Source organism: Columba livia, chromosome 6 (genome assembly GCF_036013475.1).
Source record: "Columba livia isolate bColLiv1 breed racing homer chromosome 6, bColLiv1.pat.W.v2, whole genome shotgun sequence".
In the NCBI taxonomy this organism is placed as follows: Eukaryota; Metazoa; Chordata; class Aves; order Columbiformes; family Columbidae; genus Columba; species Columba livia.
The window spans coordinates 12958852-12972818 of NC_088607.1; the positions used below are offsets into that span (position 1 = coordinate 12958852).

At 39.0% G+C, this 13967-nt stretch overlaps 1 protein-coding gene across 2 annotated transcripts in view; it reads right to left on the reverse strand.

The window, feature by feature from the left end:
* The window catches only part of CFAP58 (cilia and flagella associated protein 58), a 58554-nt gene that overhangs the window by 19906 nt on the left and 24681 nt on the right, over nt 1–13967 (reverse strand). For both annotated transcript variants that reach the window (XM_065067084.1, XM_065067083.1), the window contains exons 11-15: nt 11719–11865; nt 8104–8244; nt 7526–7749; nt 5399–5510; nt 3339–3443 (exon numbers count right to left, since the gene is read on the reverse strand). In XM_065067084.1, coding sequence (XP_064923156.1) covers nt 3339–3443; nt 5399–5510; nt 7526–7749; nt 8104–8244; nt 11719–11865 — 729 coding nt within the window. The remainder of the gene's footprint in view (nt 1–3338; nt 3444–5398; nt 5511–7525; nt 7750–8103; nt 8245–11718; nt 11866–13967) is intronic.

Here is a 13967-nt window from a genome sequence, read left to right on the forward strand (position 1 = left end):
GTAGCGAATCATTCTTTTAATCATATAGCATGGATGGTAGCATGCTTTTACAGCTGCATCGTTTTTAAAGAACTAACAGTTGAGAAACAGTGAAAAGGCTAGTAAAAAGGATATGATCAATTACACATCAGGAGCAGGTAAAGTAAGCAGATGCTTTTCTATATGAATCTGTACATTGTGATCCTTACTTTGCAAAAAATCCCATTTATACACCTAGCTCATCCTGAAACCTTGTTCCCTGCATAAAACAGCTTTTATTTAAAAGACATATGAAAACAAACAAAGCAGTCAGAAGACAGAACTACTGTGCATATAATACAAATGGAATTATTTTTTCCTTATACAAACATTACAGCTCTGTATGAGGATGCAGCAAGGAGACTACCCTACAACTCAAACTACAGGATGCTCAAGATTGGTCTCAACCATTTCCAGACACGGGTTATTTCTAAATTCCAAAGGTGTTTTTAATACTCAATATTCAATCCACATTGTTTTTTGCACTTCATTTTATTACTGCTCTTTGATGTGAGGGAATTTAATTCCATAATATGCACAAACAAATCATAGACACAGACACTTGCAAGCTTCGCCTTCAACAAATATCCAGCAGAAGAAGCCCAGCACTTAACTTGCGAGCCCTACACCAATGACCCATCCAATAGGACATACAGGTCCCTTTGAGGAAAGGAGCTGGCAGGTGTCCTCCATCTCTGGTTACCTCTCCTTACCCATGCCCTGCTAGGAAGGAGTCCTATTTAAATCATTGTGGAGGACTCAAAAACACTGTGACAAACCAGAAAAGAGCTCAGAAATGTTGATGGTGAAGCCCTGAACAAAGTGTGGAACATGCTATTTTTGGCCTTTACCATCAGTTTCTCTGAGGGAGACCTTCATTTCAGCATCGGTGCACAGGAAATTGGTGCCTCAATTAAGGACACAAAGGATCTCATTAACAACTCTAGGTTTAATAATTAAATTTTATATAGCCGAACTCTGACTTACATTTAGGAAAATAATAAAAATAAATGTTGAGTTGCCATAGAAGGACTACTGTATGCACAGAAAGATTGTGCCAATGGCTAGCATGGTACCATAGGCTCAAATACCTATTATTTCAAACATTTTATTGGGAAGGCAACTTAATACCTCTATATCTCAGTCCTTCACTTCTAAATAAGGATAACAGCTAAACGAGAGCACTATAAGGGTAAGGCAAGGTATGCAACAAAGACTGTGTAAAAATCTAACAGAATTTGGTTTGTGCATGGGTAAAGCACAGTAAATGTAAAGCTATTTTTGCTACATTTCATTTAAACGAACAAACTATTTCACTGACAGCATTTCAGTGCTATGCAACAAAGAGTATGTTTTTCCAAGCAAAGGCATAATACAACATACATTATCTTCAAATGAAATTGCAGATCTTTTTTTTCTACAACATAATAAAGGAAGAGAGACAAACGCAGCCTTGATAACATCTGCTGAGCTTCTTCTCAAGACAGAGATTCAGGTCACATTCTACTCTCCATTGAGCAATATCCTATGTAGGCATCAAGACTATTAGGGTATTTAAGGCCAAGGTGTTAAAATTATACATAGAGCTGGCAAACTGTAGCTACCCCTACAGTCACCAGAGAGGAGGAGATGAATTTCCCACTTTTACACTTACGCTCGAAGCCCAAAGACAGTAATTTTTAGTGATATTTGATAGGAATGTTTGCACTACAGGAATGTAGTCTCCTTGATTCTACAACTTAAATCTTATTGATATCACTGGGGTCGAGGGACATCTGATACAGTTAAAAAAAGGTAAGCTGTCACAAAAATTACTTTTTGGCAAAGTTCAACACAAAGACCTTGAAATCAAATGTGTCCCAGACAGCAACATATCTGAATCACGCAAACTCTGTAGGATTCCTTCTGCCAAAAGTCAATGGTGCGGAGTCTAGTTGGAGGCCAGTATCTAGTGGAGTGCCTCAGGGGTCAGTACTGGGGCCAATATTATTCAGTATATTCATTAACGATTTGGACGAGCGAATTGAGTGTACTATCAGCAAGTTTGCTGATGACACTAAGCTGGAAGGAGTGGCTGACACGCCAGAAGGCTGTGCTGCCATCCAGCGGGACCTGGACAGGCTGGAGAGTTGGGTGGGGAATAACCTGATGAAATTTAACAAGGGAAAGTGTAGAGTTCTGCATCTGGGCAGGAACAACCCCAGGTTCCAGTATAGGTTGGGAAATTACATATTAGAGAGCAGTGTAGGGGAAAGGGACCTGGGGGGGTCTGGTGGACAACAGGATGACCATGAGCCAGCACTGTGCCCTTGTGGCCAGGAAGGCCAATGGCATCCTGGGGTGTATTACAAGGGGGGTGGTTAGTAGATGGAGAGAGAGAGAGAGATCCTCCTTCCCCTCTACTCCACCCTGGTGAGACCACATCTGGAATATTGTGTCCAGTTCTGGGCCCCTCAGTTCAAGAAGGACAGGGAACTGCTGGAGAGGGTCCAGCGTAGGGCAACGAAGACGATTAAGGGAGTGGAGGACCTCCCTTATGAAGAAAGGTTGAGGGAGCTGGGTCTCTTTAGTTTGGAGGAGACTAAGGGGGGACCTTATTAATGTTTATAAATATATAAAGGGTGAGTGCCATGAGGATGGAGCCAGGCTCTTCTCGGTGGCAAACAATGATAGGACAAGGGGTAATGGGATCAAGCTGGAACACAAGAGGTTCCACTTAAATTTGAGAAGAAACTTCTTCTCAGTAAGGGTGACAGACACTGGAACAGGCTGCCCAGGGAGGTTGTGGAGTCTCCTTCTCTGGAGACATTCAAAACCCGCCTGAACATGTTCCTGTGCGACCTCACTTCGGCGTTCCTGCTCCAGCAGGGGGATTGGACTAGATGATCTTTTGAGGTCCCTTCCAATCCCAAACATACTGTGATACTGTGATACTGTGAAAAGCCAAGGTACGCACAAAAAGAATCAAACAAGGATTTTCCTTCATGTTCTGGTCATAACAGGCCTGTTTGAAAGGACAAAAAGAGCATTTCCAAATGTCTAACACTGACTTGAAGACTAATCTGTGACACGAACAAATTAAAGCAAACCTTTAGCTTTATTTTCATTCAGTAACCAGAATGTAAAAATCAGCTAGTCAGATGCTATTTGTTCTCTTTCAGTGAGTCAGTGCTGCCATCTAAAGCTATCTAAGGGACATGCAAAAGAAATTCAAAGTCATCCATCTAAGTAACATTGAGGAAGCACATCTGAGTAGACAGAGAATGCAAGGTAAGTCAAATACGTTAATAAGATACAACAAAATAATGATGCTGCAGTACCTGAAGGAGCAATTCTTTCTCTGTCACTTCCCCTGTCTTGCTGATAAGCTGCTTCTGTAGTCTGTGTATTTTCTGAATCAGCTCATAGGTACTTGGGTCACTGGCCTAGAAAAGAGCAAAGCAGTCTCAAAAATTATTACAACAAGTTTGTGTTTCTTGCTTGCAGATGAAAATCATAATATCTAAGTGTTCAAAAGTGACAAATACCAAATGGGGAGAGGAAGAGTGTTATTTGGGGTTTTTTGTTTGTTGGTTTTATTTTAAATGACAGGTAGGCAAGCAATCCTGAAACTGTAATCTCTGCCTCCTGAAGATCAGTTGAAGCATGTTCATATTTAATGCCATTACCCTCATAAGTCCTCCTCAAAACAAGTAACATAAATAAGAGTCCTTCAGTGCTTAACGCCCAAACCAACAAAGATTGGTAGAACCACATGGCAGGGAAGCAAAAGGAGGTTAGTATATTCGTTTTAGCAGAAACTGAAACTGCCCGCTGACAAATGACGAGCAGTGCAAGTACTTCCCACTGTTTCAAGAACTTCCAACAGTGCCAGTTGAGTTTTATGGAAAGGAAGGTTTGTCCTCTCTTGTGATGTCTCATAAGGATTAAACGCACACTGCAGTAAAGGCTCTAATAAAGTCCTGCTCTCTGTATATTTGAGCTTGTAGGGAACTTGGCATCTCATGACTCTTAATCTTTTGTCTGATTTTATCTAAATTGACCATACAATTCAAATGTAACTGGAACATTAATACAGATACTCATGCAGTGCTCACAACACAGCATCATTTCAGCATCACTTCCTGAGAAAACAGACTGAAAAGTAGGTCCAGTCCCCATGACCCATTCAGTCCTTGTGGTTTTTTTTTCATTGCTGCCCAAACACGGTGCCAATTTGCGACAACTGCGATGATATGAGGATGTTTGTTCATTAGGATTCGAACCAAAACCCCATTAGGATTATTTCATATGGATCTTGCCATCTGCTGGACTTTCTGTGTTCCAAATATGAATTGGTGACCTAGAATGGAAAGATGTCATTTCCCATTATCAGTCTCTTCATATATTCATTTTCCTAACCCTGAATGTTTTGACTGGCCTGATTTTCCTTTATTACAAGGTGCTGCTGGAGATTGTACCTAGATGTCTTCAACCTGGTTCAGCATCCTGCATTCTGCCTTCCTTCCATGAGAAAAGCTAACCACTCACCTAACCATTCGGCTTTAAGCTCAGCTTAGGAATATGAGAAATTAACTATCATGCTAGTAAGCGCAGCCAAAATATTCAGCTCTGCTTCAGCAGGGACTAGCATGTTACCCCTCATTATTAGAGCAGATAAACAACCCAAGCTGGCATCAGATCAGAGATCCATGCAACAGAGATATCTCAGCTGGCTCTGATTTACTTTGAAAATACCCAGTGATGCCAATTGGTGTTCATATATTTGGTCTGTGCTTGACAGATTTTTTATTTTTCCCCTTCAGTTGGCAGGTTCAAATAGTGTGAAAATTTAGATTTGCTGTTTATATAACAGTCGAACTTGCATTGCCTGAAATAGTTATCTTTGGGAGGCCTCCACTGTTTACGTGGAAGACTTTTCCTTTTCTCACAAATGTAATTTACCTTCTGACTTCACATCTGTCCATTCTACAGTCTACCTGTTCTATGAGTCTACTCTCTAATTCTGGCTTTCTTCCCTTATACATCTCGCTAATTGGTGAGAGTAGGATTGTATTTTTCTCCTGTAATCCTCTTTCTCATCATCCATGTTAAGGAATCACCCGCTTCTAAATCCACCTTATGCATTCTTATTCCTTTTAGCATTTGACGGGCTCTTTACAAACCCCTCTGCAACTTTTCATTGAGAAAGTGACGCAGAAATAACACTGATTGCATTGTGCAGAGAAACCATTCAGCAGTAACCATTCCACTAGTACTATGGAAATTTCAGTCTGCCTGCCCTCCACATAATTTGCATAACAGTAAACGAAATAACGCTTTGTACTGTGTCGCTGATTTGGTAATACGGACTTTGGGAACTTGAATGCTGACACATCACCTCTAATTTTCTCCATCTGTGAACATTCAAGGGATTCTCCAGTTCTTCTTCCAATACTTTGCACCGAGTCTGTTCCCTTAACAGTTCCTTCCGCATGTGTTGAACCTCCTGTCTTAAGATCAGCATAAAACAAACAAACAAAAAGAAACACACACACACAAATCACAACACACCAAAACCACATCAATGTGAAGAGCACTAATAAACATTAACAAACCATTCTCCCATGCACTACAGCACGGGCAAAGTGACTCTTGTGACTAACAGTTGACATCAGTAGCACTATACAGGTGGAACCATAACACAGACCTCTTCCCTTACTTTAGTAAGAATGGCTCAAAAAAAGGGACTTTTCATCACTTCCTGGGGAATCTACTTCACAGCGACTGCGCACATCCTCCCATGTGCTTTAAGGCCAGGACAGTTAATTCACCTAGAGTTATGAAGTCATACCCAGTTACCTCTGTATTGAATCTGACAGCCTGTGTTTGAAAGAAGGTTTTAAATCTACATGGCTCTCATAATCCAGTAAATAAAACATACTCTAGGATCTAAGTATGATGGACACTGTTCTTTTAGAGTACCCAAGTTTGATTTCTTTTACTACCTCTCCTCAAGGAATTTCAGGGGTGATTTGTTGCTGAACTTAAAATGGATTGAGCATTCCCAAGATGCTGTGACAACTGTGACAACTACACTCCTGTGGTGGGGATGGCAGGGTCAAGGGGCAGGAAAAAAAAAGGCACATTCTGCAATGGTCCAACCCTACCACTTTGGTGGGTGGATCCTGTATGTTCTCAAGGAGAAGGAGGGGTGAGCATCATCTTGTACCTACTTTACCACTGAATCTTTTCCTGCTAAGCTCAGAGTTGCATTTAGCTCAATAGAAAGAAAAAGGCCATTTCTTTAATTGTGAGGTTTGACAAGGCTATGGAAAAGGAAAAAACCCACATCTCCAATTGGCAAATCAAGAAAGGTAATTAGCAGCACAAGTGATAAATGGAGTCTTTCGACAGGCAGTTTTCATGATGGTTTTGGACTTCATTAAAGTATGTGATTGCTGCTGCAGTTAGCAAGAATTGACCCACCCATCATGGCATGCATCGCACTACACTTCAATACTGCGTTTCAATACCATAACAGACTCACAGCCGAATGCATTTGGGCAGCAAGTTCAAATCCTATTCCTGTCTGCAGTCAGTCGATGAAAACTGCAATTGCTGATGTTTTGTGCCCAGTTCTCTTTTCTGTTACACCAGATCAAACTGGCATAATTCCACTGGAGTCAATGGACCAACCATGGACTGAAGTTAATTTGCTCTGGTGAAAGCCATGGAATTATATTGATACAGTTAAGCTAAAGATCTCACCCAAAACTGTGGTAGTTACATAGAATTAGTATGACGGTTATCTACTAAAAACATAGCTACCTCTTCTTACAAACCAAGACTGATTCTATAGAAAATAACAATCATTTCCCATAGGTAAGGAGGATAACTCAAATACTGCGGCGTTAAAAAAAGAAGGGAAACATTAAGCCAGAGAAGGAGGAGATAAATCAGGCTGGAGCTGTTAAACTTCTGTTTTAGAGAAACACAACCTTGAATGAAAATTTAACTCAATCTTTCTCAGAGAACAAATCTACATATAAGTCTGGAAGGAAAGAGCTCTGAAAATGTGCAGGAGTTTGTTATAAATATGTCAAATGCTCCCCATTCTCTGTGGATTGTCTAATAAAAAGCAGTTCCACTAATTTGGGCCTTGGGTACCATGAAGTAGCTCACAGAACTATTATATGAACAACTCTTCTACTGCTGTCTGTCAAGTTTATTCTGTAGGCAGTACCTCAGAGTACAAGGAGAAATATGGAAACTATTTCAATTTTGCCCAAGATGTCTTTTTTCCTCCTTTCCTTCTTCTTGTATTTTAATTTTTTAGTCACTGATAAATTGTGCTGTGAATTTAATCAAGTCTGTGTTTGAGGTCAAACCAAAAAATCTAACAATCTCCTCCAAGGCATACTGTTTGTTGATACAAATCTTTACCATGCATAAAGCATACTTTCTGTCTCAAACACAGAATTATGGATGCAGTCACTATGGAAATGTGTTCAATCAGTTTTTCTACCTGAGATCCTCCACATTAGCTGCAGTCCTGCCAAGTATTCCCTTCTCCCGACGAAGTTTCTTGGTCTCCAGCTTGAGAAGTCGTATGTCTTCCATTCTCTGTCGGTATTGGGTTTCACCCTTGTTTAAGACGGACTGCTGGATTTTTATCTTTTCATAGAGCAGAGCTACTTCATCATTGCGCCGAACAAGCTGGGACCCTAGGATATCTCTCTCGTTGATAACCTAAGCATGCAGGGCAAAGCAATAATCTTAGTTACAGTTTCTGAGTGCAGTCCCAAAGGATTGTGACTATATTTGCATCAGCCAAAAATCATGTGCATTAGGAGGTTTCACTGTTATTAGTGAAAGAAATATGGCAAGGGCCTAATAGTTTCCCCTATAAGGGTTCGGTCACCTGAATAGTATAAATTACATATTCTGTTCACTTAAGTATCCTAACATTTTTGTTTCAATGGCACTATGAAGCTTTAGTCGTACCACATTTACGGCAAATGAGGATCTTGATCTTAAAAGTAGACTGGACAAATGAGGGAACAGAATGCAGTGTGTTTGAAAAGCCAAATCAGAGATTCCTACCCGCTCGAGTTCCTTCTTCTGCTTCAGCCTCTCAGCATCAGCTTCAGCAATGATTTTGAGGAGTTTCCTCTCTTCTGCCTCCTGATTTTCTATAAAGTGTTTGGTTTCCAGAGCCTGTTTTTTCATCTGAAGCAGTTCAGCCTGATCAAGTCAAAGAATATAGGTAAACTGCGCTTAGTAACAACTTCCAATTACATAAACCTGGGATTAAGAGTTAGGATTTTTTAAAATCTCATACATTCTCCTATTTTCCTGAGAGGTACATATTTTGTTAGTTTTTGAGAACAAATCACTAAGACAAGCAAACATGAAGACTCATAAAGAAATGTTGTGAAGAGTATTTTGATATTGTTGTGTTATACGCAACAGAAATTTGGATGGATTTCTATCTATAAGAGTGGTTCAAATTGTAATTCAGAAGCTTTTTTTTTTTTTAATTAAATAGGTCATGTTTGGAAAGCTTTTCAATGGAGTTGTTATGTAATGAAAATCTAGCAGACATAAATTCAAAGGCAAGCTGGGATGTGAGAAAGGATAGCTCGCCTTGCTGGAAAGGGCAACAATCTATGCTATGTAATACAAAGTAGCATCAACTCCAGACAGTTTAGAATTAATGGAAAAGATGACAACCAGAGATGGAAGAACAAAATTAAAGGGGTATAGCAGTGGTTTTTCGTGGATGAGTAGATGAGGAAGACAGGGAAAAGAAGAGCTGTCGCTAACTGCAGGAGGAATAAAGTATTGTGCCAGTGACCGCACACCACTAACATAAAGTAACACTGGAATCTGCCCAGTTGTCATGAACTCTATAATTCAAGGCATGCATGTAGATAAAAATTAATAAAGTCTTATTGGATTATTCAACTATTCTAACTATTGCATTAGTTAGATCCAAGATGAAACTTGCTGACTACAGTCCATTTTCACAGATATGAAAACTTTCAAGCCTTGACTCAAAGACCTTGTCACAACTCTAACCCTTATAATGGATGATGTTGAAACTGCCTTTTCAGAAAGAGCACGATCCAATGCTAAAAGAATGAAGCTGTGATGAAGGCTGCACCTGCAAAAACATTGATTTAAGACAGGAAGAGTTCCATCATCATAATAAAATAGCTTGTTCCATTCTTATTTTCCTTAATAAAATTCTCATTTTCCCATATGTGCAACACTCATATCTCTCTTACTCAGTGTTGGATGTTCATCAGAATCCATCAGCCGAATAAAAATGTACGCCACTTCATATTGAAATGCAATCAACACTGTGAGAAAGCTGTCTACAAATGTAAAACTGCTCATGCGTTTGGCAATGTTGGATAATATTTTTTTAATATATCAAAATTCTATGTTCTCCTTATGTCAGAAGAAATATGAGTTGTAAACAAGAAGTGGTATTAGATGTTGGCAGCAAACATTCATATAAACAAATCTCCTCACTGGAATGCACTAAGTTAAAATAAATCTGAACTGCCTTGTACAGTAAAATACATAAATACTTTAAATCACACAAAGTCCCCACAAGCTCACAGGACTTCAGTGAGATTAAATATGCTAAAAACTACAGTATGATGGTCTGTGTACATTAGTTAAGAGAAAAGGAAATTAATAAATAGTCACTGCAAGCAGAAAAAATGGGCAGGTCTGAAACCACTGTAAATCAGCACAGCTCATTTGAAGTAGGTTCAGAGAGTTTGTAAGAATTAAAGAACACTCAGCAAGAAAGAAGAATTTATATGGGACCTACGCCAGCATCTCAAACCAAATTCTTGTTTACATTCTGAAATATTAGGGTAAGTGAAGAGGGGTTTTTATTTTTTCTAGAGGAAGATACGAATTTTATAAAAGGTATAACTGGGGCTAGGCACAGAATTCTGAAACAACAAGTCAGAGGTTCTAAATTTCCAGATTTCTAGAAAATGCTAAAAAAAAAAAAGAAACCTGCACGAACATCTATGAAAACGTATGAAAGCACTTGACAGCAGCTCACACCTGGACTGCCACAGCTCTTGCAGCTTTCAGGTATTTATTTTTTAACATTCAGATGCTTTGTCAAAGCAGTCTGATCCATGAACCTGTATGAAGGTCAACTGAAACCAAAAGATGGCATTGTACTGGCTTTAATGCAGCTTGGATCAGGCCTCCTCAGTTTCATTTACCATGATTACACATTTTTAGGATCTTCATGTCAGCTGAAGGAAGCATAAATCCAATGTCTGTATAATCTCATTCCTATGAATCTCAGTGCTCAATGCTTTAGCACATTTTTTAAACTGATTTCCCAGGAACAGCTTGCTTCCTTCACAACAGTGCAAACAGGACAAATTGAAGCATGCTTGCTACACAAATAATTGGGTTCTTTTGTGCCTGTGTCAATCAGCTCTGTCTTTGAATTCTCCTCCACTTCAGTATCCAGCAGAGACACTCAGGTAGAAGACCACAATGCCCTGAAGCTACTCAGTGATGTGATGTCAGTGTATGGACATACTTGCTAGTGAAAAAATGAGTGGGTAAACCGTGTAGCAATCATATGTTTGTCAAATGGATGGTAGACAGTTCTGAGGTGATGAGGCAGAATTGGGAACTAGTTAAGCAGAAAGCTGCACATAGGCAATGAGATGCTGTTTGACTTCTCCATCACCGATAGAAGAACTCTGAGACAGACCAGGTACAAGAACACAAATTCATCACCTTTTTACAAAGCTCTATTGACATTTTGTCATAACTGTAATGTGCTGAGAGGGGCTGGAAACTCAAGGAGTCATTGCAGCATAGCAATAAACTGACAAAAGAAAACATTGCGGAAAGTGGCAGAGGACTTTTGCTTTTTGGGGGGTGCTGTTTGTTTCCTGGTTTGGGGGAGTCTTGGGGTTTTGGTTTTGTTTTGCTTTTTCTAGTGCTTAGTGAAGAGAAACAATAAGCTGCTGTGGACACTAACACCTTAAATCTTTTGAGAGTGCAGCAAATCGAATTGAGATATCAACACAAATCTAATAACTTCTCTAAGGACAGGCTGCAGTGAGTGCTGAGATGAAGAATCAGAGCTTCAAGCTCAGATTTCCTTTGATTTAAAACAGATTCCTGTTGCTTTATAGCCTAATATTAAAATAACTTTCTGTGTAGAGGGATCTACTAAAAGCCACTGCCTAACTCCCTAAAGAGTAATGCTCCCTAGTCACACAAGGATACAAGAAGTGTAATAGAATGGGGTTTGCACTTAAAAATGAGAGAGAGAAGGAAGTTTTTAAAAATAAAAACTTGAATTATAAGGGTCTATATTAAAACATTTGCTAGAATCAAGTTATCCCCAAAATCCACATTTCTGCAAGCAAAAATTGAACTTTTTAGTAAAACCATTTGGTCACCAAGAGATTTAAAACTTCCAACAGATGATCCAGGACCTTTCTGATTATAATTATAGGCAGAGATTAAATTTGTCAGATACACAGAATATTTGTGTAACTAACACCTCTAAAGGGTACTGAGAAATTGTGCTTCAATTACAGAACAGTTTAGGAAAATCCAGCAAAACAAGTACCACAGCCCAGGAACATGATGCAGTCTGTGAAATCATGGAAGCCATCCTTTGTAGGAAGGTGTATGTGTAAAGGTTCTTACTTTCAATGATTCCTTCTCCTTCTCTGTTCGCTGATGTTCTAGATGTGCTTTCACAAGGGCTTCGTCTTTTTCTCTGATCTCTTCTTTCAGCTGATCCACCTGATGTGTCACACTTTTCAGTCTCTTCTTCGTTTCTGCTATCTCATCCTAATAGGACAGGAAGTATGATCACAAAGAGGGATCAAAAGAAGGAAATTTGTCCTTGGGAGTTCAGGCTTTTGATATTGGAAGATGTGACCCCAGTGCTTGAGACATCTCTTGCACATATCTCAAGACATTACTTTTTAAACCAACACAACAAAACAGTTTCATTAAATTACTATTTTTTTGTTTATGCCAGTATGACAATGTAGTACAAAAGCCTTTAAAAGGCACATCAACAAAAATAATTGTCATAAATTACTTAATTTAAAGCGCTGAACACAGGGCCAGAACTAGCAGTCAATCCAAATTAATAAGATTCTGATCCTACCCATCTGTTTTCATGCTTCTAGTACTGTGTTTTTTCAAAAAGCTTTATGCAGTTTGGCACAAATGTTTGGAGAGAAGCTGATTTTGTGCAAATGAACACACCCACGAGTAAGATACTTGTATGCCTGCTAGGGTGTATAGGAAATGCTTCTAACCATTTTGCCCATGTGCTATCCTGCACATGGGTACAAGGGGGAAAGGAGAAGTCCCTGGTATGGGAATATTTAGCATGTATTTTAAGCTGAAAACACAGAGCAAAAAGCCTGGTAGCAATGCAGAGAGATCAGGCACTAGGACTCACTCTTCCTCACAGCATAGAGGTTCCTGCCTATACAAAATTAAGAAAATGTTTCAACTCATTGAAGTGACGGCACATGTTCTGTCATGAAACGGAGGCTAATAAATTCAGTGCTTAGACACACATGGTCTTTTGGATATAATGAAAATCGCTTTAGAAGCCGTTACATCTCTGCCAAAGGCTGCCACCTCACAGAGAAGACATCATAACCTTTCATGTGAATACGTTCTGTTTTAGTACAAAACCAGGATAGCTTAGAGCTCTCTTAGCAATGTCCGTGTGGATTTACTTGACAAAGGAGTGGTATTTTCTTGCATGAAATGATTAACATAGTTAAGCAAGATCTTGAGTCACAGCAGTCTTCATAAACAGTACTGAGAAAGTACAGATTAGTAGCCTGACAGGCCTCAAAAAAAAAAAACATCTCTGGATTCTACAGTTATTCAGCCCATGTCAGCAAATTAAATGAACCAGAAATAAATGTAGCAATATGCCATAGGGCCTACCTGTTTGCATGTTCAGTCACTCCTGTGAATGCAGAAGTCATATTAAAAGCTGTCTTTGCTAAATAGCATCTAAATCTCTTCAACATTGTAAATTATGAGAGATTTAAAAACTGGTGCCCAGACATACACCAAAATACATTTCTAATTCTGTATTTAATGAAGAACAGTAAGAACACACAATTTTTGTCAACAGGTCTCCTGATCAACTTGTTGAAACAAATGAGATCCTAACACAAAAAGAAACCCTAAGGGTGAATGTATCAGATATTTCTATCATATTAACAGACAGACAACATGTCTTTTCTAAGAGAATTCACTGAGCTGAAAAATATGGTATCCTGGAGACCACTAGCAAGGTGGGCAACAGTGGATCTTTCCACATTAAGCAATCCAATAATATATCTAGCTTTGTCTAAACAAGCTTATGCAAATTTGCTTTACTTCCTAAAAGGAAAAATAATTTACCATAATTTTTAACACAGTCTTCTGTTATTTTTTTCTTTTACAGCTGGCTGACATGCTACTGAACTATGAATGGCTATTTTTTCACTACTACATATAATATTGCCTTGGCCAAAAGATATTTTGGGGTCTTCTCACATGGGACTTGCCAAAAGAGTTTTATGGTAAACTAAGTAAGCTATTGGAGTCTAAATACCAGCCTCTAACAACTGGAACCATTAACAGCTTTGTGTATACCAACATACAACATTCAAAACTTGAAAAGGCTGATGAGTTCATTGCTTCATTTTGTAACTTGGCACATAGGTGCCAGTTCTTTATAAGTAAGCAAATTTATATTTCATAATAAGAAAAAAAATCATCAGTGTTGCAATTTTTCAGCTCGATTTCTGCTGAGAGACTGTTTGGGAGCAGTGAGAATCCCAACACCATGTCTACTGATGAGAAGCAGACAGAGGTCAAGTAAAGCATCCCATATAAAGGACAAAATAGTTCATTCCTAATCAAACTCA